This window comes from Ogataea polymorpha (genome assembly GCF_001664045.1).
Source record: "Ogataea polymorpha strain NCYC 495 leu1.1 chromosome Unknown OGAPOscaffold_4, whole genome shotgun sequence".
NCBI lineage: Eukaryota > Fungi > Ascomycota > Pichiomycetes > Pichiales > Pichiaceae > Ogataea > Ogataea polymorpha.
This window is the reverse complement of record NW_017264701.1, coordinates 809025-830496: the sequence shown is the minus strand read 5'-3', so window position 1 is coordinate 830496 and position 21472 is coordinate 809025. Positions and strand designations below refer to the sequence as shown.

The 21472-nt window shown below is 41.1% G+C and overlaps 13 protein-coding genes and 4 non-coding genes across 17 annotated transcripts; 9 read left to right on the top strand and 8 right to left on the bottom strand.

Annotated features, from left to right (window-relative positions):
• Positions 1–789: 789 nt before the first annotated feature.
• Positions 790–1508, top strand: OGAPODRAFT_16603 (uncharacterized protein; the record flags this gene model as incomplete). The annotated part of the gene is made up of 1 exon (XM_018354544.1): positions 790–1508. A coding segment is annotated over exon 1 (535 nt), but the record flags the coding sequence as incomplete, so codon positions are not given.
• An 86-nt stretch (positions 1509–1594) lies between these two features.
• On the bottom strand, positions 1595–3699 carry OGAPODRAFT_76747 (uncharacterized protein; the record flags this gene model as incomplete). The annotated part of the gene is made up of 2 exons (XM_018356222.1): positions 1595–1645; positions 1696–3699. The coding sequence occupies 2 exons, from the start codon at positions 3697–3699 to the stop codon at positions 1595–1597; spliced, it is 2055 nt and encodes a 684-aa protein (XP_018210796.1).
• Positions 3700–4239: 540 nt separating this feature from the next.
• On the bottom strand, positions 4240–4653 carry OGAPODRAFT_43709 (uncharacterized protein; the record flags this gene model as incomplete). The annotated part of the gene is made up of 1 exon (XM_018355462.1): positions 4240–4653. A coding segment is annotated over one exon (414 nt), but the record flags the coding sequence as incomplete, so codon positions are not given.
• An 826-nt stretch (positions 4654–5479) lies between these two features.
• Positions 5480–7002, top strand: OGAPODRAFT_76745 (uncharacterized protein; the record flags this gene model as incomplete). The annotated part of the gene is made up of 1 exon (XM_018356221.1): positions 5480–7002. The coding sequence occupies one exon, from the start codon at positions 5480–5482 to the stop codon at positions 6350–6352; it is 873 nt and encodes a 290-aa protein (XP_018210794.1). The 3' UTR covers positions 6353–7002.
• On the bottom strand, positions 5488–8174 carry OGAPODRAFT_82677 (uncharacterized protein; the record flags this gene model as incomplete). The annotated part of the gene is made up of 2 exons (XM_018356631.1): positions 5488–6998; positions 8159–8174. The coding sequence occupies 2 exons, from the start codon at positions 8172–8174 to the stop codon at positions 6418–6420; spliced, it is 597 nt and encodes a 198-aa protein (XP_018210793.1). The 3' UTR covers positions 5488–6417.
• Positions 7650–7721, top strand: OGAPODRAFT_t45. Its single transcript has one exon. It is a non-coding gene; the product is annotated as a tRNA-Glu (tRNA).
• On the top strand, positions 7797–7868 carry OGAPODRAFT_t46. The gene has a single exon. It is a non-coding gene; the product is annotated as a tRNA-Glu (tRNA).
• A 377-nt stretch (positions 8175–8551) lies between the features above and the next one.
• OGAPODRAFT_t47 lies at positions 8552–8623 on the top strand. Its single transcript has one exon. It is a non-coding gene; the product is annotated as a tRNA-Glu (tRNA).
• Positions 8624–8700: 77 nt separating this feature from the next.
• On the top strand, positions 8701–9804 carry OGAPODRAFT_100622 (uncharacterized protein; the record flags this gene model as incomplete). Its single annotated transcript, XM_018352984.1, has 1 exon — positions 8701–9804. The coding sequence occupies exon 1, from the start codon at positions 8794–8796 to the stop codon at positions 9802–9804; it is 1011 nt and encodes a 336-aa protein (XP_018210792.1). The 5' UTR covers positions 8701–8793.
• A 182-nt stretch (positions 9805–9986) lies between these two features.
• OGAPODRAFT_16602 (uncharacterized protein) lies at positions 9987–11813 on the top strand. The gene has a single exon (XM_018354543.1). The coding sequence runs from the start codon at positions 10080–10082 to the stop codon at positions 11652–11654; it is 1575 nt and encodes a 524-aa protein (XP_018210791.1). The 5' UTR covers positions 9987–10079; the 3' UTR covers positions 11655–11813.
• OGAPODRAFT_16601 (uncharacterized protein) lies at positions 11786–14259 on the bottom strand. The gene has a single exon (XM_018354542.1). The coding sequence runs from the start codon at positions 14106–14108 to the stop codon at positions 11835–11837; it is 2274 nt and encodes a 757-aa protein (XP_018210790.1). The 5' UTR covers positions 14109–14259; the 3' UTR covers positions 11786–11834.
• Positions 14260–15239: 980 nt separating this feature from the next.
• On the bottom strand, positions 15240–15824 carry OGAPODRAFT_24425 (uncharacterized protein; the record flags this gene model as incomplete). Its single annotated transcript, XM_018355272.1, has 1 exon — positions 15240–15824. The coding sequence occupies one exon, from the start codon at positions 15822–15824 to the stop codon at positions 15240–15242; it is 585 nt and encodes a 194-aa protein (XP_018210789.1).
• Positions 15825–16042: 218 nt separating this feature from the next.
• OGAPODRAFT_16600 (uncharacterized protein) lies at positions 16043–17937 on the bottom strand. The gene is made up of 2 exons (XM_018354541.1): positions 16161–17937; positions 16043–16126 (listed from the first exon to the last, which is right to left on the bottom strand). The coding sequence occupies exon 1, from the start codon at positions 17882–17884 to the stop codon at positions 16547–16549; it is 1338 nt and encodes a 445-aa protein (XP_018210788.1). The 5' UTR covers positions 17885–17937; the 3' UTR covers positions 16043–16126; positions 16161–16546.
• A 207-nt stretch (positions 17938–18144) lies between these two features.
• OGAPODRAFT_16599 (uncharacterized protein) lies at positions 18145–19590 on the top strand. The gene has a single exon (XM_018354540.1). The coding sequence runs from the start codon at positions 18261–18263 to the stop codon at positions 19581–19583; it is 1323 nt and encodes a 440-aa protein (XP_018210787.1). The 5' UTR covers positions 18145–18260; the 3' UTR covers positions 19584–19590.
• A 22-nt stretch (positions 19591–19612) lies between these two features.
• On the bottom strand, positions 19613–19685 carry OGAPODRAFT_t36. Its single transcript has one exon. It is a non-coding gene; the product is annotated as a tRNA-Lys (tRNA).
• A 144-nt stretch (positions 19686–19829) lies between these two features.
• Positions 19830–20391, top strand: OGAPODRAFT_16598 (uncharacterized protein). Its single transcript, XM_018354539.1, has one exon. The coding sequence runs from the start codon at positions 19858–19860 to the stop codon at positions 20371–20373; it is 516 nt and encodes a 171-aa protein (XP_018210786.1). The 5' UTR covers positions 19830–19857; the 3' UTR covers positions 20374–20391.
• Positions 20392–20393: 2 nt separating this feature from the next.
• Positions 20394–21411, bottom strand: OGAPODRAFT_94276 (uncharacterized protein; the record flags this gene model as incomplete). Its single annotated transcript, XM_018357510.1, has 1 exon — positions 20394–21411. Exon 1 carries the CDS (start codon positions 21345–21347, stop codon positions 20394–20396), a length of 954 nt encoding a protein of 317 aa, XP_018210785.1. The 5' UTR covers positions 21348–21411.
• Positions 21412–21472: the final 61 nt, after the last annotated feature.

The window sequence follows — 21472 nt, the reverse complement described above, 5'->3', positions numbered from 1 at the left end:
CAGCCCATAAAATAAACTTTACCAAAAATGTCCTTGGAAGAGAAGAGAGCAATATTGGAGGATTTGGATCGGATGGAACATGCGATCACAACTAGATTCTGCAAATTTCCTGAGCTTTATCAGCCTTTGCAACTTGAACGATCACGCAACCTGTCTTCTAGCAAAGAATCCAAGGCAAAAACTGTATTACTGAGACTTGAAATAAAACGTTTCTTGGATAGGAGACGGTTCCAAACACGAAAGTTGGTTTCATTATTACATGATAAGGATCACTTACATACCTTGAGGGAATTCGATGATTGTTATATTCGTCTTTCAAAAAAACATGATCGACTGTTACATTTAGGATTGAATGCTAATGATGTCGAGAAAGAAGAACTAGATAAATATGCTTTATATTCAAGTGACAAAGGAGATACGTGTAACAGAAGAAGGTTGTTGAGTTCCTATGCAAGAGATCTTCAACTATCGTCAATTTTTGGCCCGAAAGAGGCTTTAGGTGAAATTTTAGATCTAAGTGAGAATTTCAAGGAGTGGCTAAATTTACCAAAAAAGCAGTCCTTCTATGGGGGAAATATTCCATCATATACAGAATATCTTTCGGTACTTACCAAATTCGATTGTGAAACCTACGATAAAGATTCTGTTCAATATAAGACATACATCAAGAACCTTGCCGAGTATCTGTCAAATTTCTATATTAAGACTCGTCCTTTGAATAGACCTGAAATTGACATCGAACGTATCAGGCAATCTTTTTGTTCCGCATTAATTGGCGATGGAGACAACGTTTATTGTCTGGTTTGTCAAAAAGACTTCGCAAAATTGTCCGTATTTAATTCACATTTGAAGGGAAAAAAGCATAAGAAAGCAGTATCAAGACCTGGGACTTATGAAGTTGCTCTGAACGAACATATGGTGATGGAAACCATAAAGCTTCTCAAGAAGGAACTCGAAAACACAAAAAAAGAAGCCGAAAGGTACTCTTCTTTGAGTTTCAGAGAAAAAGAGTTTGAAACTAATGACGCTAAGAATCTTTCTGATTACGAATATGAAAATATTGCTGAATTGCACAATGATCATAAGCTTGATGGCCATGAAGAGCTTCATCATCTTGGAAATGACGAAATTTCACCAATTGGTCCAGATGGAAAGCCAATGCCTTTATGGCTCTGGAAACTCAAAGGGTTTGATATGGTGTTCACATGCGAGATCTGCGGAAACGTTAAGTTCAAGGGTAAAGAAGTTTTTCAGAACCATTTTACAGAGCCAAGGCATCTACATGGACTCAAAATGCTCGGTGTGATGGGGGAATATAATGCATTTCGAGATTTAGATAAGATTGACGATGTCCTGGAGCTCTCCAACTATTTGGAAAAAAAACAAAGAAATGATGCACAATACAAAGATGATGGGGTTGAAGTGGAAGATGAAGAGGGTAATGTTATGAGTAGAAAAGTTTATGAGCAATTAAAGAAGCAGGGATTAATTTAACGTCTCTAGATATGTCGGTATTTCGTTCTTCTATTGCTGAGGACCATACTTTTTGAGGTAATTAGAGCATTCATTTTTCAGCGCATCATCGCTGCTTGTATCATTTAGCATGTCTGTAAGTAGCCCCAAACAGTCGTTTAACACGGGTGGCCTAAACATAATGAGATACAACAAAGATTGAAAACCGAGTTTGGACCTAACGGGATCTTTACACAAAGATCGAATTTTTGAAATGAGACTCTTATCCAGGTAAGGTAACTCGCTCATCAATCTGATGAAAAGTTTTCTATCACTAGATTCCAAGAATGGAATCAAATTGTCTAAAGTAAATGCACAGTATGTCATATAGTTTCCGTCTCTCAATGGCTGAATACCTGTAGTATCACGTATCTCAGAGTAATATTCTTCATTTAGCCACTCAATGACTCCATCAATTCTATTTCTCATGTCGTCTTTGAAGTAGTCAAATATTGACTTCCTCATACAATTGGCTAGCTCATGATCCGCTAGTCCGCGGGTCGCAAGCCGAGAAAGGATTTTAATCCAAGACTCTTCATTCCAATTCGAGATTGCAAGTTTTTCAAGCGCATTTTGATGTATCGAAGAGTCTAAGCTTGATTTATTTTTCTTGACCTTTTGAGCAGACAGCTTGACGAAGTTATTTATTATAAGTCCCAGTTGCTCTTTCTTATTGTTGAGAGAAAATTCATTAGGTACGGGAACCAGAAATGCTCCCTTCAATTCGTCATCACTATACGTGTCATCAGTTTCGTTTGAATTCTCAGTTCCAGTATCTGCCTTTAATCTCCTACGTACACCATCCTCGTCATCATCTGTACGCTTTCTTTTCAAAGATCCTTCATTGTTGGGGGGGGTTAAATATATTCCTTGAAAAGCGGTATCGGTGTTCGTTGTAAGGTCTTTATATCTATCAAAAACAATCGTCAGGCCTTTTACTAGCTTGGCAGTGCTTATCTTCTGTAATGCCGTTACAACCATTGAGACCAGTATATCTGTTGGGATAGATGACATATCAAATTCTGTCAATTGATCATTTGGCTTAATCAAATTGTATATGGATTTATAGTCATGGGATCTGGCAATCTTGGACTCGTTGTAGAATAGCATATTGTCTCTCTGTATAGCCTCAACCTTCTGTTTTTTTATGTTTTTCACCTCGGGGTCGTCATCGTCATCAACGTTTAGTATTCCCTTTTGTCTTTGATCTCGTGCCTTGTCCACCAAGTAGTTGAACTTATTCTCAAATCTAGTTCTCAGGCCGGGATCCTTTGCCAAGAATCCCTTGTTTAATAGTATAGATATGAGGCACTTGTCAACTCTGTCATTAAACCTTTTGATGAGTTTCATTTTAAGTTTTTCTTCTCGTTCGAAACGTGGTTCAATCTTCAATTGCGACTCATAGGCTAGGACAAACATAATAAACTTATTTGAGAGGAATTTGGGTCTTGATTTGAACAGCGTCATCATTGTAGACATGATAGTGGTGAATATTGCAGTTGGAAGCAAAACATCATCATTCAAGACTGCAAACAGACTGTCTAATAGATTTTGTGCTTGCGACGACAGGTTTGAATTTAAAAGAAACGGATGGTTACTTTGGATCATAGAGACTGATATATCATGTTCGATATCAATACCAGAGGAAGATGCTGGGAGTTGAACTTGAATAATTTTTCCGATTAGTTTGATCAGGGAAGTTTTGCATGCGATTGATCTCGAGAGGTCAGTTTCCGGATTATATGGCTGTAATGGATATGAAGAGGGCCATTGAGAAAGTAAATAGTCTTTGACATCAGAGAGGCGTTCCCATTCGTCTTCATTCGGATTTTGGACCATCTGCAAAAAAATAAGATCGTATGTAGCGTTGAGAATATCAATACATTTCTGTATAATCAAGTAATTTGGAGATCTCTGTTCGTTACGAATTATCAAGTAATCAAGAAGCTGAATCACTTTGACAGACTGTTGACTTCTTAATTCGAAAGATTCGATTTTCTTCTCGTAAAAGGCCTTGTAGATTAAGCTCAAACACTGATACTGGAGTCGAAACTCATTACATGGTGTTCCTATGCATATAGAGATTGTCGTGTCAAGGATTTGCTCAAAAAAGTTTGGATGATCAAATGCCAATTTTTCGGCTTCCTTCAATTGATCGAGCTGTTTCGAATCTAGGTCTGAAGCCATGGTGATGGGTACGTTTCAAAAATGGATCTCCGTCCAGATATGATATAACTTGAGCAAAATAAGTCCAATAATCAAGCCGTGATATGGTGTTTTATTGTTACGATATGAACGCAAATATCAGACAATTGGGATTAGTTCATAAACCGTAAAATTAAACTTAACATAACAAGGATAAATATTTACTCAGAAAAATTAAGTTCTTAGAATTACCCGGATATTTTTGGGAAATCGATATAGAATTCGAATTTATCGTAAATGGGGTGGGAGCTCTTGCTGGGATACATTTGGGGCAAAATCCTCACCCATCAAATGAGGAGGCATTTCAGATTGGCGCTCACTATATCCTTGAGATTCCTGATGCTGAGGTGGTAGATAATTCTCACGGTTCTGAGGGACGGTTTGATGTCTTTGTCTTTCTCTGTATGTATTCCTGCCTCTCGCTCTTCCCCTGGTATTTCTGTATCCGCTCCTTCCATTTCTATCGAAAGCATCCCTTCGTCCATGCTCATAGCGATGTCCATACTGCTGTTGTGGTTGCCTTTGTCCACCGTCAGCACCTCTTCCGAACTGCCGACCTTCTTCAAATCCTGGATCTAAATCTATCTCCATCGAACGCCCATTAACCTTCGTTTTATTGAGGTATTTGATTGAATTTAACGCTCCACTTGGTGTGCTGAATATGATAAAACAGAAACCTGTAGGAGTTAGCTTATGTTTATCAAGACCCATGATGATTCTCACAATCGTGCCACAATTGCTAAATAGCTCAAACAATTGTTCTTCAGTTGTATCAAATGAAAGCTTCCCAATATAAACTGTCGAGGAAGACATTGACTTCTTTAGGTTTGAGTACCCATTTATCTCATCTCTTCTGGCTTTGTTGAGAAGGTATGAGGACGGTCTATCAAGTCTAAATGTGGAATTTTTGAAATTTGGTGTATCAAATTCTCTCAAGTCAGAGCTCATTCTGCAATAAGATAGATAACTAGAAAGAGTCCAAGTACACAAGGTAGCGAAATCGGTTTGTTTCAAAAACTTTATTTGGTGTTCCTGCACCTCTACACCCTAAACCTGCGCATCTTTATGGAAGCAGATTATTGAACTCGATGGGAGTGCAAAAGCACTCTCGATTGAACGATCCCACGCCGGTAGAAGTAAACATTGGCCAGTTTGGCTAGTCAGGGTTATCATGCAAAACCAATACTGTAGAGCGCACGTAGTATCGATTAAAATTAAAAAGGAAGCCAACTCGTCGAATCTCTAATTGGTAAAGACAAGAATTCCAAGAACCAAATGTGTTCACTCTTTATTGTATACCTTCAACTTGTGAATGAGATGAAATCCAGCGTCAACAATGTACCTGAGGTCGTAAAGAGCGCAGGATACAACTCAACAGCGAAGCTCTAATGCTGATTTGGTACGCGTTACCTGGTTTGGCAGAATCTGCCCAGTTTCTGTCATTCCATAACCCCGAAATATATATGAACGTAAGTTTGAGAACTGAAGCAAACAGCACACGTCGATGGGTTAAACGGCTTTTATCAGTAGATGTGTATTTGGTGATCCCAGTTTATAGAGCTTTGTTAGTGAGGATACAGTAGGCTCTGCTTGCATATCATCGATACTACAAGCTGTGAATTGTTTCGGACTTCATTCTGACCTTTAAGTCCGCACAGAATATTGGCAGATTCTGGCAGAAATTTTTTGAGTAGTAGCCAAGGTGCTATATAAAGACACTAAGCCCCTCGTTTTTGATTTCAATTGACAAGCAAATACAGCAATGCGGAGTGCTTTGTCAACCCAACAACGTAAAGAGTTCAATATCCCAGCAAAAGATGACTTGGGGGCACTGGGCAACAGAATCAATGCTGAGACGAAACAAATCCATGACCAGATCGACACATTCGTGACAATGAAGTTCGCTATTGCGTTGAGAAACCAAAGGGTCTACAGGCAGGGGCTGCAGGCCTTTTATCATATCTTCCGCCACATTGAGATAGCTCTTGAGCGTGAGATGGAGAAAGACCATGAATATTCCCAGATCATCAAGGATATATACAAGCCCGTTCTGTGCAGAACAGAGCCTCTTCGTAAAGATTTGATGTACTTCTATGAAGGACAGCCACAGAAGTTTGAAAACCCGATCTTGCCCTTGCAAATTGAATACGCGCGATACATTCTTGAAAGCACCAAAGAAAAACCTTATCTTCTTTTAGCGTACATGCACGTGATGTATTTGGCATTGTTTGCAGGTGTCAAAATCTTGAACTCACAAGTGATGAAGTCTCTCAGGTTGTTTCCAAAAGTCAAAGGCAAATCTCGTGACGATGCTTTAAAAGAAGGTACAAACTTTTTTACAATTGATGTTCCTGATACTGAGGAATTGAGGGCTGTCTACAAAAGAGATTATGAATTGCAAACAAGAAACAACTTGTCGGAGGATGTCAAAAGGGAAATCATCGAGGAGTCAAAGTACATTTTTGAAATGACAGGAAGAATTGTGAAAGAAATTGAAGCACACAACATGGCCAAGCTTCAGTCAAGTGTCACCTATCAAATGAAGAACAGTGCCCACTACGTGATAACTGCTATCTTGATGCTTTCTGTTTGCTATTTCGCTAAAAATATGATCGCTCACATGCTTCTTAAATAATGACTCATTTAAGCTTAATGAAAACCGCTCATTCGTTTTCTTGTTGCTGAGATTATATCACTAGCCTACTGGCTAAGCAAAAACTCTTTCAGCTTTGCCAGAGCTTTGGATCTGTGGCTTATTTTGTTTTTTTGAGGACCTCGTAGCTCAGCATATGTTTTTCCCATTCCATGAGGCTCGAAAATGGAATCAAAGCCAAAATCCTGAGGGCCCCTTGAGGGAACAATCTCACCAGTAGTGACACCTTGGAATAGTTTGACATCTGCATCAGGACCCTCACAGTAACCGAATGTTGTAATCGCATTGGCTGATTTATCCTCAAATCCATATAAAAGCTTGTTTAAGCCATCTAGCCCCAGCTTTTGATGGAACCATTTGATATAGGGTCCAGGGAGGTTGTTCAAAGCATTGAATCCCAAACAAGTATCCTCTACTAGAACGGGACCTCCTAGTAGTTTAGCTGCCTGCTTGGCTTTATGGATGGTGACTTCCTCAATGGATCCCTGAATCTCATCTAGATCCAGCTTTTCGTTTTTTATAATGTAATTCCCCACCTTTGAGCCCCCATCTACAGCTTGGGGACTCCCGTCTGAGAGAATTGCAACCACCTCTTCCAGCTTCTTTGGATTTCCGGTAACAAAGGTAACTGTGGGCATTATGAGTAGATGAAACAATTTACAATGGACGAAAATTAAATTCACCACGTACAAAAAAAGTTTTTTCAATTACATATCTTTAACTTTCGGATTACCAGCGATACTAGCCTGCTTCAATCTAGATATTGCAAAAATGGCCGAAAGAAGACAAACTTCCACTTAATAATTCAACATCGATCTTTGCAGTGTCTTTGTTGATTCGCTTAGTGGAAACAAATCATATACACAATATCAGTATTGTGTTAAAAATCAGGATTAAACATTTCTCAGGAAGTTACGACGTGTACTATGTGCAACAGCGGAGTAGCAAAAGCAGTTCGGTATAGTTTTTAGTAGCTTGTATTTAGCGAGAGTAATAGGTTCGCAGTTGGCAGATCAAATGATCCAAATATAGCAAATCTATCTCGAAATACGCCCACCGCCTGCTGTACCATTTTCCTTGACGTTACGGATCCAGTATCTTAGATGTCAAACTGTATACTCGGTGAATATCAGTTTTTAATTAAGCTTCTCATTCACCACGAATCGTGCACATTGATAAAGCACACATTTTCGCTTTTTTAGTGTACTGCCTCCGTCAATCTGTTAATCCTCATTATTAGCAGGTTGTGTTAAGTTGACACTCATCACAGGTATAATTTTCCGATGTAGTGTAACGGCTATCACAGTCCGCTCTCACCGGGCAGACCGGGGTTCGACTCCCCGCATCGGAGTCTCTTATTTTTAATATAATAAGTTCGATGACAGTCTAGTTGGTTAACGCTGGTCTGAGGTGTGTTGCGACAATCTCCAATGTAGTGTAACGGCTATCACAGTCCGCTCTCACCGGGCAGATCGGGGTTCGACTCCCCGCATCGGAGTCGTTTTGATTTTCTTTTGATACTAATATCAGATATGCATGCTTCATACGTTCAAAAATTTTGCTACTAAGCTGAAATGCTGGAGGTTAAATTCATTACAACAAATTGATTTAGAACTATCTGTTTTGTATATAATTACGATCTCAGAGGGATTTTTCACGCTATGTTCTAGAGGCTTCTTTTTGGATCTTTCACTTGAGGAGTCAACTCGTGTCATCCCAAATGGTAGTCCTCTCAAAACTTGTCCAACAACGGACTTTGTTAGAGGAGTCCACTGACGGCGAGGATACGTCGTTCGTTACTCATAAAGTTCTAGATAATAGAACAACTATGATAAAGGCAACAATGAATCGTGATTGGTGACTTTAAGTTGTGGCAAAAACTATGATCCGGATGTGTTGAGAGATTCCTCTCTTGCAAAGACTACAGACTACACGTTTTGTTTTTCAATCAAAAAAAGGCCATCGAGATCTTTCTCGACCAAAGCTTAGTAAAGCTCTCTTGGGAGGGCAAACTCTCTTTCTCCATTGAGTCCCAACCTCCTTGCACATTTGATACTTTTGACTAACTTATAGCGACGTGTAGCTCCGACTTTTCATGTTCTCAACATCTTTCATCGCTCACACGCAAGCTCTTGCTACCTGCTCTATGTGTCGCCCCAACACGCAGAAATGTCAACTACATCCGATGTAGTGTAACGGCTATCACAGTCCGCTCTCACCGGGCAGACCGGGGTTCGACTCCCCGCATCGGAGGTCAATTCAATTTTTTTTATTCTAGCAAAATTGAAGCCACAATTGCATTATTAATTAAATTCGCTAAGAGACACATCAAGAACAAATATATATATTGCATCGTGCTTACAACTTTGACTTTCGCCACAATTCAAACTTGTTGACGAAGTTAGTTGCAATTATTCCAAGCAATGTCCATCCCGAAAACCCAGAAAGCCGTTTTTTTCGAAGAGAATGGTGATCTCGACGTCATTAAATATGACGATATTCCTGTCCCTGAAATCGGAGAAGGAGACGTGTTGATCAAAAACAAGTATGCTGGCTTGAATTATATTGAAACTTATTTCAGGACAGGACTATACCCTTCGGAAAAGCCGCATATTTTGGGCCGTGAAGCAACAGGTGAAATCGTCAAAGTGGGTTCCAAGGTGAACAATTTGAAGGTTGGAGATAAGGTTGGATATCTTTCGACTGCTACGTTTGCACAGTATACGAGATATCCTGCCACAGGACACATATTGCGTCTTCCATCTGATGCAAGCGATGAAAATTTGAAACTGGTTGCAGGTGCATTACTTCAGGGTTTGACCGCATTGACCTTTATCTATGAAGCGTACAATGTGCAGAAAGATGATTATATTTTGGTCACTGCAGCAGCTGGAGGAGTTGGCCTTCTTCTTTGCCAGCTTCTTTCCAAGCTCAAGAAAGCCCATGTTATTGCTTATGCATCGACCGATGAGAAGCTCAAGTTGGCTCAAAAAGCAGGCGCCGAATTCTTGGTCAATTCCTCCACCACCAGTTATGAGGAGCAGGTCAAGAAGATTCTTGACATAACTGGAGGGAAAGGTGTTGCAGCATCATTTGATTCGGTCGGACGGGATACAGCGGACCTATCACTGGCAGTGATTGGAAGAAAAGGGACGTTTATCTCTTTTGGAAACGCTTCTGGCCCAGTTCCACCTCTTCAACTCGGAAGGTTGTCTGCGAAAAATCTGAAGGTAGTCCGGCCAGTTTTGTATGGCTACATCACCGAGCCTGAGGAGTTTGAAAAGTATACTAACCAGCTTTTCCACTTGATTGACTCAGGTGAGCTCAAAATTTACATAAGCAGGATTTATCCATTGGAGAAGTACATTGAGGCGGCCCGCGAATTCGAAGGTCGCAAGACCACAGGAAAAATAGTTTTTGAGATACCACAGTGAGATCGCTCACGTGACTGAATACATAGGATTATATTATGCTAAAAAAGACTGTCATTTTTACATACGTGTCGCGTGCGCCACCCATTAAAAGAATTCGCACCACGCCTTAGTTCAAACTGAACGAGTTATTACTTTTGAAGGCGTTGTTAAATTATACTTTATTCCGCTAATCGCCGCTCAATAAAATAGCCTCTGTTTTGCATAGCAGTACAAACAAGCAAATTTAAGTCTCGAGTACCATTTCAACATCTTCTGTGTACCTTCGATTGAAGAATATGGGAAATTCGCCCAGTAAAGATGGCAGTTCAACCTCTTCTGTGACAACCAGCGGCTCATCTCCGGATGATCCAGACCCGTCGCGTAAGCCGCGACCTGATAATACACATTTAACGAACGAGCTGCGCAGCAGCAAACACAACACTAATACCATTAGCGACAATAGTGGTCGACTTATCCACCCGAATACGACCACAACTACTGAGGAAATCAGCGATGATGGTATAACCTCACTGGTATCCCCATTCGATGACGAGAACAGCGTATCTTCTTGGATGATTTCGAAGCGACCTTGTCATGAAGATGACAATTCCTACGGGCTAGAAATTGCCGCTTCCATGGCACAAACGTTGAATATTTCGAGGTCTCCACTAAGGGATGTTACTGAGGATGTATGCTCTTCTTTGGACAGCAATACAGATTCATGCTTTACCAATGGCTCTTCCTCCTCTATTAGTTCTACCACCACTCCGCCACACTCAAAAGAAACTACTCTTTATCCAATAGCAGAGCAAAGCAAAGAATCTACACCGGATTTGAAGTCTTCGAAGGCTGCAGAAAGTCTGGTTCATTTTTTAGCAAACGATGTCTCTAAAGATAACACCGTTTCCTTTACAAGAAAGCCCTCTACGTCTGCAGTGAATATCGATGGAGTCATAGAAAGGTTAGTTGAGGCAGGATTGGCCAAGAAATCTCCGAAAAAGTTCATGATTTCTGGTGCGGAGATAAAAACTATATGTGCAAAAGCGAGAGATGTTTTCATGAGGCAGCCAACCTTATTGGAACTCGCTGCTCCTGTGAAAATTGTTGGAGATATTCATGGTCAATTCAACGATCTCATTCGTATTTTCAAGCTCTGTGGTTTTCCGCCAAATGCCAACTACTTGTTTTTGGGTGACTACGTTGACAGGGGTAAACAATCCCTAGAAACTATCATTCTTCTTTTGTGTTTGAAAATCAAGTATCCAGAGAACTTCTTCATGCTGAGAGGAAATCACGAAAGTGCAAACATCACCAAGATGTATGGCTTTTACGATGAGTGCAAACGTAGGGCGAACTTGAAAGTCTGGAAAAACCTCGTTGATGTATTCAACACCCTTCCCGTTGCCGCTACGATCGCAGATCGTATTTTCTGCGTTCATGGGGGACTATCCCCTCAACTCACGGATCTGAATCAGATCAAGAAAATTCAACGACCTACAGACGTTCCTGAATCTGGCCTACTTGCAGATCTTTTGTGGTCTGATCCGCAAGACCCATCGCAATGTTCTTCCAAGGCTTCTCTTACTGTGAGTGGAGACTGGTGCGAAAATGATCGAGGCGTTTCATACTGCTTTAGTCGAAAGGTTGTTCAGAAATTCTGCGACCATTTCCAGTTTGATTTGATTGCCAGAGGCCACATGGTGGTTGAGGAAGGTTATGAATTTTATTCTAAACGGAAGCTTGTAACTATTTTCTCGGCACCAAATTATTGTGGTGAGTTTGACAATTGGGGCGCTGTCATGAACGTCAACAAAAAGCTCATGTGTTCATTTGAACTTCTCAAACCTTTTCCCGTCAAAAGGAAGAAGTAGATCAATACTTTGAGCGTGATTCACCTTTGTTTATCGTGGAAATTGACTGACATTACAACTCCGAGTTTGCATTTACATCCATGTTTATGTTCCTACATCTGCTTTTTAACGAGTACAAATGTTTTTCATCGCCAGTTTATAATTTGATTTTAATAAACGATTTAAGTTATCTTAAACAATCTATTTGTTATGGAAATGGTTATGGTTCTTTTTAGTCCCTCCGCATTTGCATATCACGTCAGAAGGTATGACCTTGAAAATTTCATTATCCTGGAGTTTAATTGGGTGTGGTCCATCCATGGTACACAGAGAATCAAGAGTCACCACGGATGCTGCTCTAGACATTCCTGTAGACTTCAATTCGGGTGAATATTCTGTTTGAGAGGTAGCCTCTTTTTGGTTATCGCCAACATCATCTTTCTCATCTTCCGAGTTTGAGGGACCATTAAGTGAAAGCTTGCCAATATTCGGCTTTTCTCCATGGTATTTCGAATGAACAGAAATGGTCAGAGGAGAATCTGGAGAATACAAAGATGAAGAAGATGAATTTTGCTTTCTTTCCTCTAAATCCTCGTGTTTTGGCAACTCATTAGCCCCAGCTATATCCACCATGGATGAAACTTGTTTTTTGGGCTTGCCTACATCAAGCATACTTGATGTACGAGCCACTGACTGAATTGTCGACGCTCTTGACCTAGCAGAAGCTAGCGAGCTCATATTGGAAAAACTTTTCGGTACCAATGCAGATGAATGGGATACAGAATGTGACGAATCAACGGACGATGTCGAGGAGCTATTGTGGCCATACTCGAACTTGCCTTTAAAGTTCGAGTCTGGGTGATGGAAGAAATTGCATTCGTACTCATTTTCGTCGATGCACATCTCAGCTTGTTGGAAAGTTGGGTCATTGAAAAGGTCATAAAGAGTATATCTGGTGGATGCTTGGGGGTCTGCTAGACGCCAAGCTATTCTGGCAACACCTGGATCTGTAAACTTTTTGGCAAACCGAGACTCGATTGCAGGACATTTGTTATAGTCATTCTTTCTGAAAGAAGGACATTTCGAGCACAACTGAGAATAAGAGATTTCATAATCTCGATACTGCGGACATGTTTTTCTCGAGCTTTCTGCAAACGGTGTACCGCCGTAGAAGAGAACGAAAAGTAGCAACCCCAATCCCCAATGATCCATTTTGAAAGGATTATAAGGAGTTCTTTTGGACAGGGGCACATCGTGCAGTGCTTCCACTTCTGGAGGTTGGTAAGGAGGCGATCCAACAAGCTGTGTACTATATTTGATGTCCGAGCTAAAATCGCCAGGAATCTGGTGTCCATAATCAGAAACACCAAAATCGGTGAGTTTAACACAGCCACTAGCAGTCAACAAAATGTTCTCTGGCTTGATGTCTCGGTGGACAATGTCACATTCATGCATATACTTGATACCGTAAGCCGTTTGTTTGAACAGACACAACTTCTCTGCTGATGTCGTGAGAGACCAATTAGGGGAGGTCATGACGGTAAAAAGATCTGCTTTACACAGCTCAAGAACAAAACCCCAACCTCTCGTAAGGTTTTGCTGGTGAGGAATTCTGATAAGCGCATAGCATTTCACGATGTGGAGCCCATTGAAGAGGTTTCTATGAATGATATATTCTTTGGACGCACGCTGGTAAAACTCGCTAGGTGTTTCGCCCTTGAACAATACAAACTTCTTTAATGCATACACTTCTCTGGGCTTGTTGATTTTATGGATTTTTCTAACTGATGAGGAAGCTCCTGATCCTATATTGCCCGGCTCGTCCTTTGGAAACTGATATTCATCAAATAAAACTTGATGTTCCAACTTAAACTCATCGGGAAGGTGATCATTAGGCATATCCACAGGATATGGTAGCACATTTGTATCATCATCAACTGCATCAAAAGTGCGAGACTTTTTCGATTGAGAAGATGAATTGCTTAATTGAAGACCGCTATTGTTGATTCCAAAAGGGTTGTACTCAAGTTTCTGGGGCTTGTTTGGTTTGTATTCTTCCACAGAAGGAAGTCCCAATTTAGCGGTAGGTCTGGGAACTGTGGTTTCTCTTGGAGAAGCGATAACGTTGCCCGAAGTTCCCAAAAGATCGTTCATATTCTTGTTTGACTTTGATATTATAGAATGCCCCAGACTTGTATTTGATTTTGCCAACTTGCCCTTCGGTCCATAACTGTCAGAAGAACTATGTCTTTGAGGAGCTTCTACGATATGTGAATGACTCGGCTTCAAATGTCTTAGTATATTATGCGATTTGTCCTTGGACTTGATATGGTCGGCTTGGCCGTTACTTTTTGAAAGCTGATCATCACGTTCATTGTGCTTATTAAACGTCTTGTTTTGCAATTTCTTGAGGAATTTATTTGTCTTCGACACAGAAGAAGTTGTCGAGTCGCTGTCAGTAGACGACGATGGCATGGCCAAAGTGGTCTTCTTTTAGAAGTCGGCTCTTTCACGTACGAAATATGGTACGTTGAATACCAAAAGCCTTTGTATCCAGAAACAGCAGCTGCTGGGGTGTAATGAAACCGAGTCCTTCCGTGGAACAGTACTGCTTTGATGCCAGAGTAAGTCAATACACCGAAAAGTCTCTTCTATTTATTTTTTTTTTTGATAATATTTTTCTCTGCACGCCGCATATTACAAGCTTTCTGCATGCGGGGGATGGGGGAGTATGACAATTTTGAAGCAGACAATTTTTACGGTGACCGGAAAAATATCGCGGTCTGCGTGCGGCACAAATTTTGTTTGATTAATCCACCCATAATACCAGTATTAGAGCTCACTTATGTAAAACAGCCTTACCCAGAAATAATTACCCTCCGTAAGGTGACATAGCTTGCGCTTCGAAAATCCTCCTTAAGGACATTCTCAGTTAAACGATTCTGTGCACCAATCAGAGGATGTCACCCTTTCGTGCTGAGGTGTGAATTTATGTATTGTGAAGATAAATTGAATATCCAGCTGTCAAATGTCATGGTTAAGCGATCTCACTAAAGCATCAGTTCTGTATGAGCTGTCATTGTGCGTGAACTTCGTCTAGTCTACTTTTTCCTTTTTACAAGAGACCAAATCAAGAGTTTGACGGAAGAAAGCCAAGTGTATACCTGAGTCTCTTCAAACATCCGTTATTTGATCTGATGCTCGGATATTCGAGTGTTTCAGCCACCTTGTCTGACCATCTATCGAAGACAGCTATTTCCAAATAATACATCCATTCGAACTAATGTACTTTGAGGTAGTGGTGTAAATGCTCCCGTATAAGTAGAATGTTTATGAATTAAGTGAGGCTCCCAGAGCATAACCGACTTGACGTACACCACATGAGATAATCTTTCACGAGCATATCACTTTATTTATTACGTCTGCACCCAGGTTGCCTCATATTGATTGGGCCACCGAGGTGACAAGACTGTAATATGCAACGCTGGCAATTAACAGTAAACTAGCAGCTGCTTGAGCAGTGAGATCAGCAAGTTTTGTTAATACGAAACATAGAAAGGGAGGCGTCAGTGCGTTTAGCTGCCAAAGGGACAGCTCGTATAGTTTTCACCTCTTTAGCTCATTCAGCCTAGCTTGCAAATCATCATCAAGCCCACCATCAACACCGACAGCCATTGCTTGATTTTTGGACACAGTATTCGACTCCACGGGCACATGCCCAATGCCCTCAGGTACACTATCCGAGAGCTTTGTATTCAAGTCAATTCCCATCTCGTCCAGGACTTTGCCAACAACCTCGTCAATTTCCTCTTCATCGTCCACATCAATCTCGTCGTCCATTAGGTCATCCATAACGTCGTCTACCATCTCTTGTTTTTGATCCATTATGTCCATAGATTTCTGAAACTCCATGGTTATTCTAGACAGCCCTTGAATGTTCATTTGCCCATTCATACCATTTAACAGTCGGGCGGCATCTTTCATGGAACTGGTCATCTGGTTAGATGATCTCATAGTTTGTAATCTGAGTGAAATCGCTTGTAATTGTGTTTTCATTTTATCAAACTTCTCCACTTGTTTTCTTGTTCTTATCAGGTCCCGGGCCTGGACCTTGATAGCTTTCATTTGGTTGGCCCTTGCAGACTTTTTGATATCTTGTATCAACTTTTTTTCTTGTTGTTGTAGCTTCATTTTTTCTCTTTCTAGCTCCCTCTGAGTTCTCTCTAGTTGTCTTTGGTTTTTTCTCATTTGCTCCTGAGGCGTAAGCCTCTTACCAAAAAGCCAATTAAACATGCTGCTAAAACTTGAAAATACCTGAATTTAATTCCTATCTGTGTTTTCTACAATACGTTGACAGGCTGTGTAAGGATGCTGAGAAAAGAAATAAACCTCAAAATTTTTAGGAGAATCGAATTTTGAACAGAAATGCTTTACGAGTTAGCTGCTATTGCGAGGGTGGCTAACCCTTTAGCTGCTCATGTTGAGGCAAAAGAGTATGTTCAATTTATTTTTATATCTAACGAATAGATTGGCAACAACGCTGGGGAAGATGATCATCCGAAATAACGGTGTCGTTCGGGAAGTGATTGGATTGGGACTCAAGCCATTACCTAAGATTTTCAAGAAAGCGGGTGAAAGACATTTCCAGGGTTCCCATTTTGTAATCCTATTTGACTCCTCTAGTGCTGTCCAGCGTGAAATCCTCAGATCCTTGAAAAATGACCCAAGAGTCATCAGATCGTTTTTGACTAAAGTGGACGATTCCAAAAATTATAATGCTGGCTCGTCAGTGACAAGAGCAATCAAGGCTATCAAGGAACATGGGTATGAGAAATCAATTCCACTATAACTTACGGATTTTGTACATAGTTGATGGGAATGAAAATGTTTGAATATGTAGAAGACAGGTCATGCTAGTCAATGACATTTCCGATGTCATGGAACAGTTTATTCTGCTTAGCGCCAGAAACAGCTGTTAAATGAGAGCCGTGTTGCGGTTTTGCATGGACAGTAAGTTCTGGCTTTTGGTTTTCGAAACGATGCGATGGATCTTGAATGTAAACGGGCTTTGTGGGGCTCATCAACGCGTTTAACAACGGATTGTTGAGCGAGCGATAAAGTGAAAATTTCATGCCAGGCTCTTCCATTATGGAAGAACTTGATGAAGATGCGATGGGGCGCGGTGGTGATTCCTTCAACTTTCGGTCGGTCACTTTTATATCAGAAGATTCCATAACTCCTCTGATATCTTCTTCAATAGACCTGGCTTCTTCAAAAGCATGCATCAAGAAAGGCAGCTTCTCTGTTAAAGTAGTCTTATGCAATGAAGAGTTGTGTGCAGAGTTGAAACTACGAAACCTCTCAATTTTGGCCCGTTTCAAATAATCGGCCTTTTCTGGATTTTCATCATCACCACATAAGGTATCAGACATGGTGACTGAGGAGGAAGCCGGAGAATCAGGTCTTTCACACAACTCATCCGAAGTAACTCCGGGGAATGACAATAATCTCTCAGGTTGACGTGATAGTCTGTCTAATTTCATGGTCTCGAACATTTTCTCGACCTCTGTAACAATCGAAATGCACTCCACAACTCCTATTGTGTCACCTGTACTGATGTAGTCATTGATCTGTTGAAGCAAATTATTGATAAAAAGTTTGTAGTTGATAACTGTTTCCTCCGTTATGTCGCCATACTTGCGGTCTTCTTCTTCGTAGATAAGATTCTCAAGGTCTATGCCTATGTTGACTAGTTTTGCTTTTGAGTAATGAATTGAGACCTGGTCAATTAAGCTGGATCTCAATTTCATCACTCTCAACATCAGCTCAGTCAAAATTGTTCCGGGATCACTGATTCGTTGCAACGGGGTCATAAAGCGTGCTCCTGAATTGACCTCATCTATCTCTATTCCAAGCTGCTGCAAATTCTTATGCAATTCCAAGCAGTTATTGGCAACTTTTCGAGCGAGACTCGAATTGAAAGTACGCTTTTTTTGATCTTCTTCATCCAGAATCAACGATTGAGAAAGCTTAAATTCCAGAGCCTGAAATTCCCAGTTATAGATCTTGAGCTCGATCGTCTCAAGGTCCTTAAGGATCTCGAATGATTGTATACACCAAGTTTTGATCTCGTGGTCATTTATGCTGTTTATGTGCCGGATTAACTCGTCCGACTTGGATTTGTCCTTATTCAGTTGAGTGTCTTTTAGAAGATTTATCAAGGGATCGGTGTATGGAGCCAGAGTTTCCATATTGTGCCAAATTCGACCCTTTTCTAATCAGAAATAATTTTGTCGATCCTTCCACAAGCAAAAGTGGTGTGCTTCCTACTATTTTTTTCCACCCCACATCAGATCAAGAAAGAAGGCTGTGTAAGAATGTGCAAAAAAGGATACTTAGCTAAATCACTCTTGCTTACTGTAGGAAGCGACTTAACGTTGTATTGATGGCTGCAAATTATGCCAATCACAACAACAGTACATGCTGGGAACTTTTTTTTGGTTTTCGCCTTATACCACTTTTTCAACTCTAGCGCCCCGGAATTCGTTTTTGGCTCCGGAACATAAACGAAAAGCTGCATATAAAATTATTTTGCCTTCCATTAGCTTTTGCAATAATAAGATTCCCATGCCTGCAGCCAGAATAGCTCATCCGGTAACCATCCAGGATAAGGAGAAACCAAATGTCAGCTACTGGGACTCGTTTAAGCTGTATTGGTCCTTCAAACCTCTCAGTTACTATGAAAATCAAATTTTGTCGCTTTTGCCCTTTTATCCCGATCCCTCTGACAAGAAGCGTGCCGAGATAATCAACACAGTGATAGACGATAAAAACAATTACATTCACGAGTTTCTGGTGGAAAATGTCGAAAAATCTGATGGCGATCTGCCGCTGGACATCGTTCTTGTGCATGGTTACGGCGCAGCATTGGGATTTTTCAGTGCTAATTTTGACGGACTAACAAAATTTCCTGGAACAAGGCTGCACGCAATTGATCTTCCTGGCTTTGGTCTGTCAAGTAGGCCACCATTTCCGAACCTGAAAGGCGACACTGTGGACGACGTGATAAAAAGTGAGGAATTTTTTATTGATGCATTGGAAAAATGGAGAATAGCGAAAGGGCTCGATCAGTTCGTACTAATTGGCCATTCACTAGGAGGATACCTGTCTTGCTGTTACTACATGAAGTATGGAACAGGTATTGTGAGCAAGCTTGTGCTGGTATCACCAGTTGGTATTGAACGGTCTGACCTCTCATTTTACGTCACAAAGGAGCATTCCCTTCCGATAGACAAGGAGACGGAATTGGCCAGCAGAGAGGGTGTCGATTTAACAAACGAATTTACTGATCACCAAGCTGGCCGCACACATGCGGAGGAGCTTGATCACACCAATGACGTGGTTTCTATCACTTCGGACTCGAGTGACACAGATACATCTAGTCTGATGACCCAAGTTAGAAGAGCTCCTCAAGTTGGCAAGTTATTCACGCGCCTCTGGGAAAGAAATTATTCTCCATTTCAAATTTTGAGGCTGTTTGGTCCTTTTGCAGGAAAGCTAGTTTCAGGATGGACGTTCAATAGATTTTCGCATCTACAAGACCCAAACATTCTCTTCAAGATTAACGAATATGCCGCCAAAACTATGCTTGCAAGAGGTTCCGGGGAATTTGCCCTCACCAGGATACTTGCACCAGGAGCTGTTGCCAAACTTCCCCTGTCTGAAAGACTGCCTGGTAAGATCAAGATCAAATCCTTGTGGCTATATGGCGATGTTGACTGGATGAGCAAAGAAGGGGGGTACGAGATTGTGAAAGAAATAAACGAGAAAAACAAGGACGACGAGAACGCGAAGGCAAAATTCAGAATTGTGAAGGATGCCGGCCATCACCTCTATATGGACAACGCTTCAGATTTTGAGTATCAGGTGCTGAAATTTATAAAGGACTAACTAAATAAAGCCAGAACTTAAAAAAAATCAGCCCGACGCGGGGCTCGAACCCGCAGCCTTGTGATTAAGAGTCACACGCTCTACCGATTGAGCTAGCCAGGCCTTGCTGCTCTCACGTGTATCGAATTCTAATTTCAGACCGTGAGTGAGTATGATATACAAGAGCCCGAATAAAGGTCGCGATAATTTTTGTCAAAACTGAAAAATTTAACACTGTATTAACTTTAACATCGCCATGCTCCCGTTGGCAGGACCTTGTAAGGTTGTGAACCAAATGTTGCAAACCAGATCTTATGCTGTTTTGGGAAGACCGAAGATCGCGAGTGTTCTTCCAACACGTCCTAGAAAAAAAATCAGGGTTGGAAAAGCGAGACCGGCCATATATCACAAATTCGACACCTTAGTTGAACTTTCGGACGGATCCGTCATTACCCGTCGCACACAGATACCTAAAGCAGAAGCGAGAATGATTGTTGACCAGAGAACTAACCCACTGTGGAATCCATCTAAGCCAGATATGTCACAACTTGATGCCGAGAATAATGGAAGAATGAGCAAATTCAAGAGCAGGTTCTCGCAATTTGAACATTCTGGTAAAACAGAAGAGGAGGTTAAGGCTGAACAAGAAGCCTTAGAGAAAGAAAGAAGAGAAAGAATCTTGAGTGGTACTGGGGTCAAACTCGATGACACACTTGCAGATGATTATGTTAGTGTGTTGGGAGAAAATTACGTTGCCACGAAGCTCGGTGGGAGAGTTGCTCGAAAGGAAAAAGGAAGCAAGAAACGTTAAGATAAATGTATATAGCGCGATCATGTTTTTTTGCCCATGACCTTGAATCCTAGAACAATGTCTTCAAAAATGTAGTTTTCTGCGTTTAGAAGCCGATGAACCAGATTCTTTAATTTTGGCACGCCCCCACTACTATGGAAACCCCTTCCTGTAATAATATCCAAATCCCCCACATATATTGCCTTTTTTCCGCGCAGATTGGTTCCCTCGATAATTCTCTGTTCCATTTCGTATCTCCACCAAGACTTTAAAACCTGCTGAACGCAGTGCTGGGCTTCGGAAACTAGTAATCCATGCAAATCTAGTTTGTTTGTTTTGAGTGCTCCATCGATGATTTCCTGCAGGGGGTCGGGCGGTCGAGCGAGAGACATGGAAGAAGCAGACGAGGATGGCAGGGGCTTTACTGTAGACACTGACTGAGGACTAGAATTAGGGTTTAGCATCCAAGCAGCCAGTTGAATGGTTCGGTTAACATCACCCCCAAAATACTCTAAACAGTCTAGATAGAATCGTTTTTCGATGTTGTTGAGATAAGGATTTGTTTGTTTTGACTTGGATATCACAGCCAGCTGTTTACTATACTTGTTTGCAAGCTGACTCTCGGTAAGACTCCAGTCCAGCTGGATGATTTCACGCACTGTTTTCTTGATGTCTTTCGTCTTCTGGTATTTGCCTTTTACGCGATCCAGAGAGCACGAGAGTAAACTGCTCAGGACAGATAAAGAAGGATCAGATTCAGCAGACTTCACATTGGGCTTCGTGCGGTTGACCTTCGATTCGTACGATTTCAATGGCAGATCCGAATGCACCGATTCGCTTCTTTTTGGATGCTTCAACATCTCGTAGCTCAATAGTTCTTCTGCTACTTTTTCCAAGTCACCCTTGTGGTCCTCCACAGCTTTTTGGACGGCTTCGAAGGGCACATCCGGAAACATCTCCGCTACCTGGAGAGACTGTGTAAACAGAGTAGACATGTGTAGAGAGATCTTCGCAGGATGGGTTGTTTCCTATATGAGAGCTGATAACATCTAATAATTTTCAACTTTAATACCAGCTTGCAATGAATCAATCGGATTCTTTTATTTTTTTTAATTTTTTT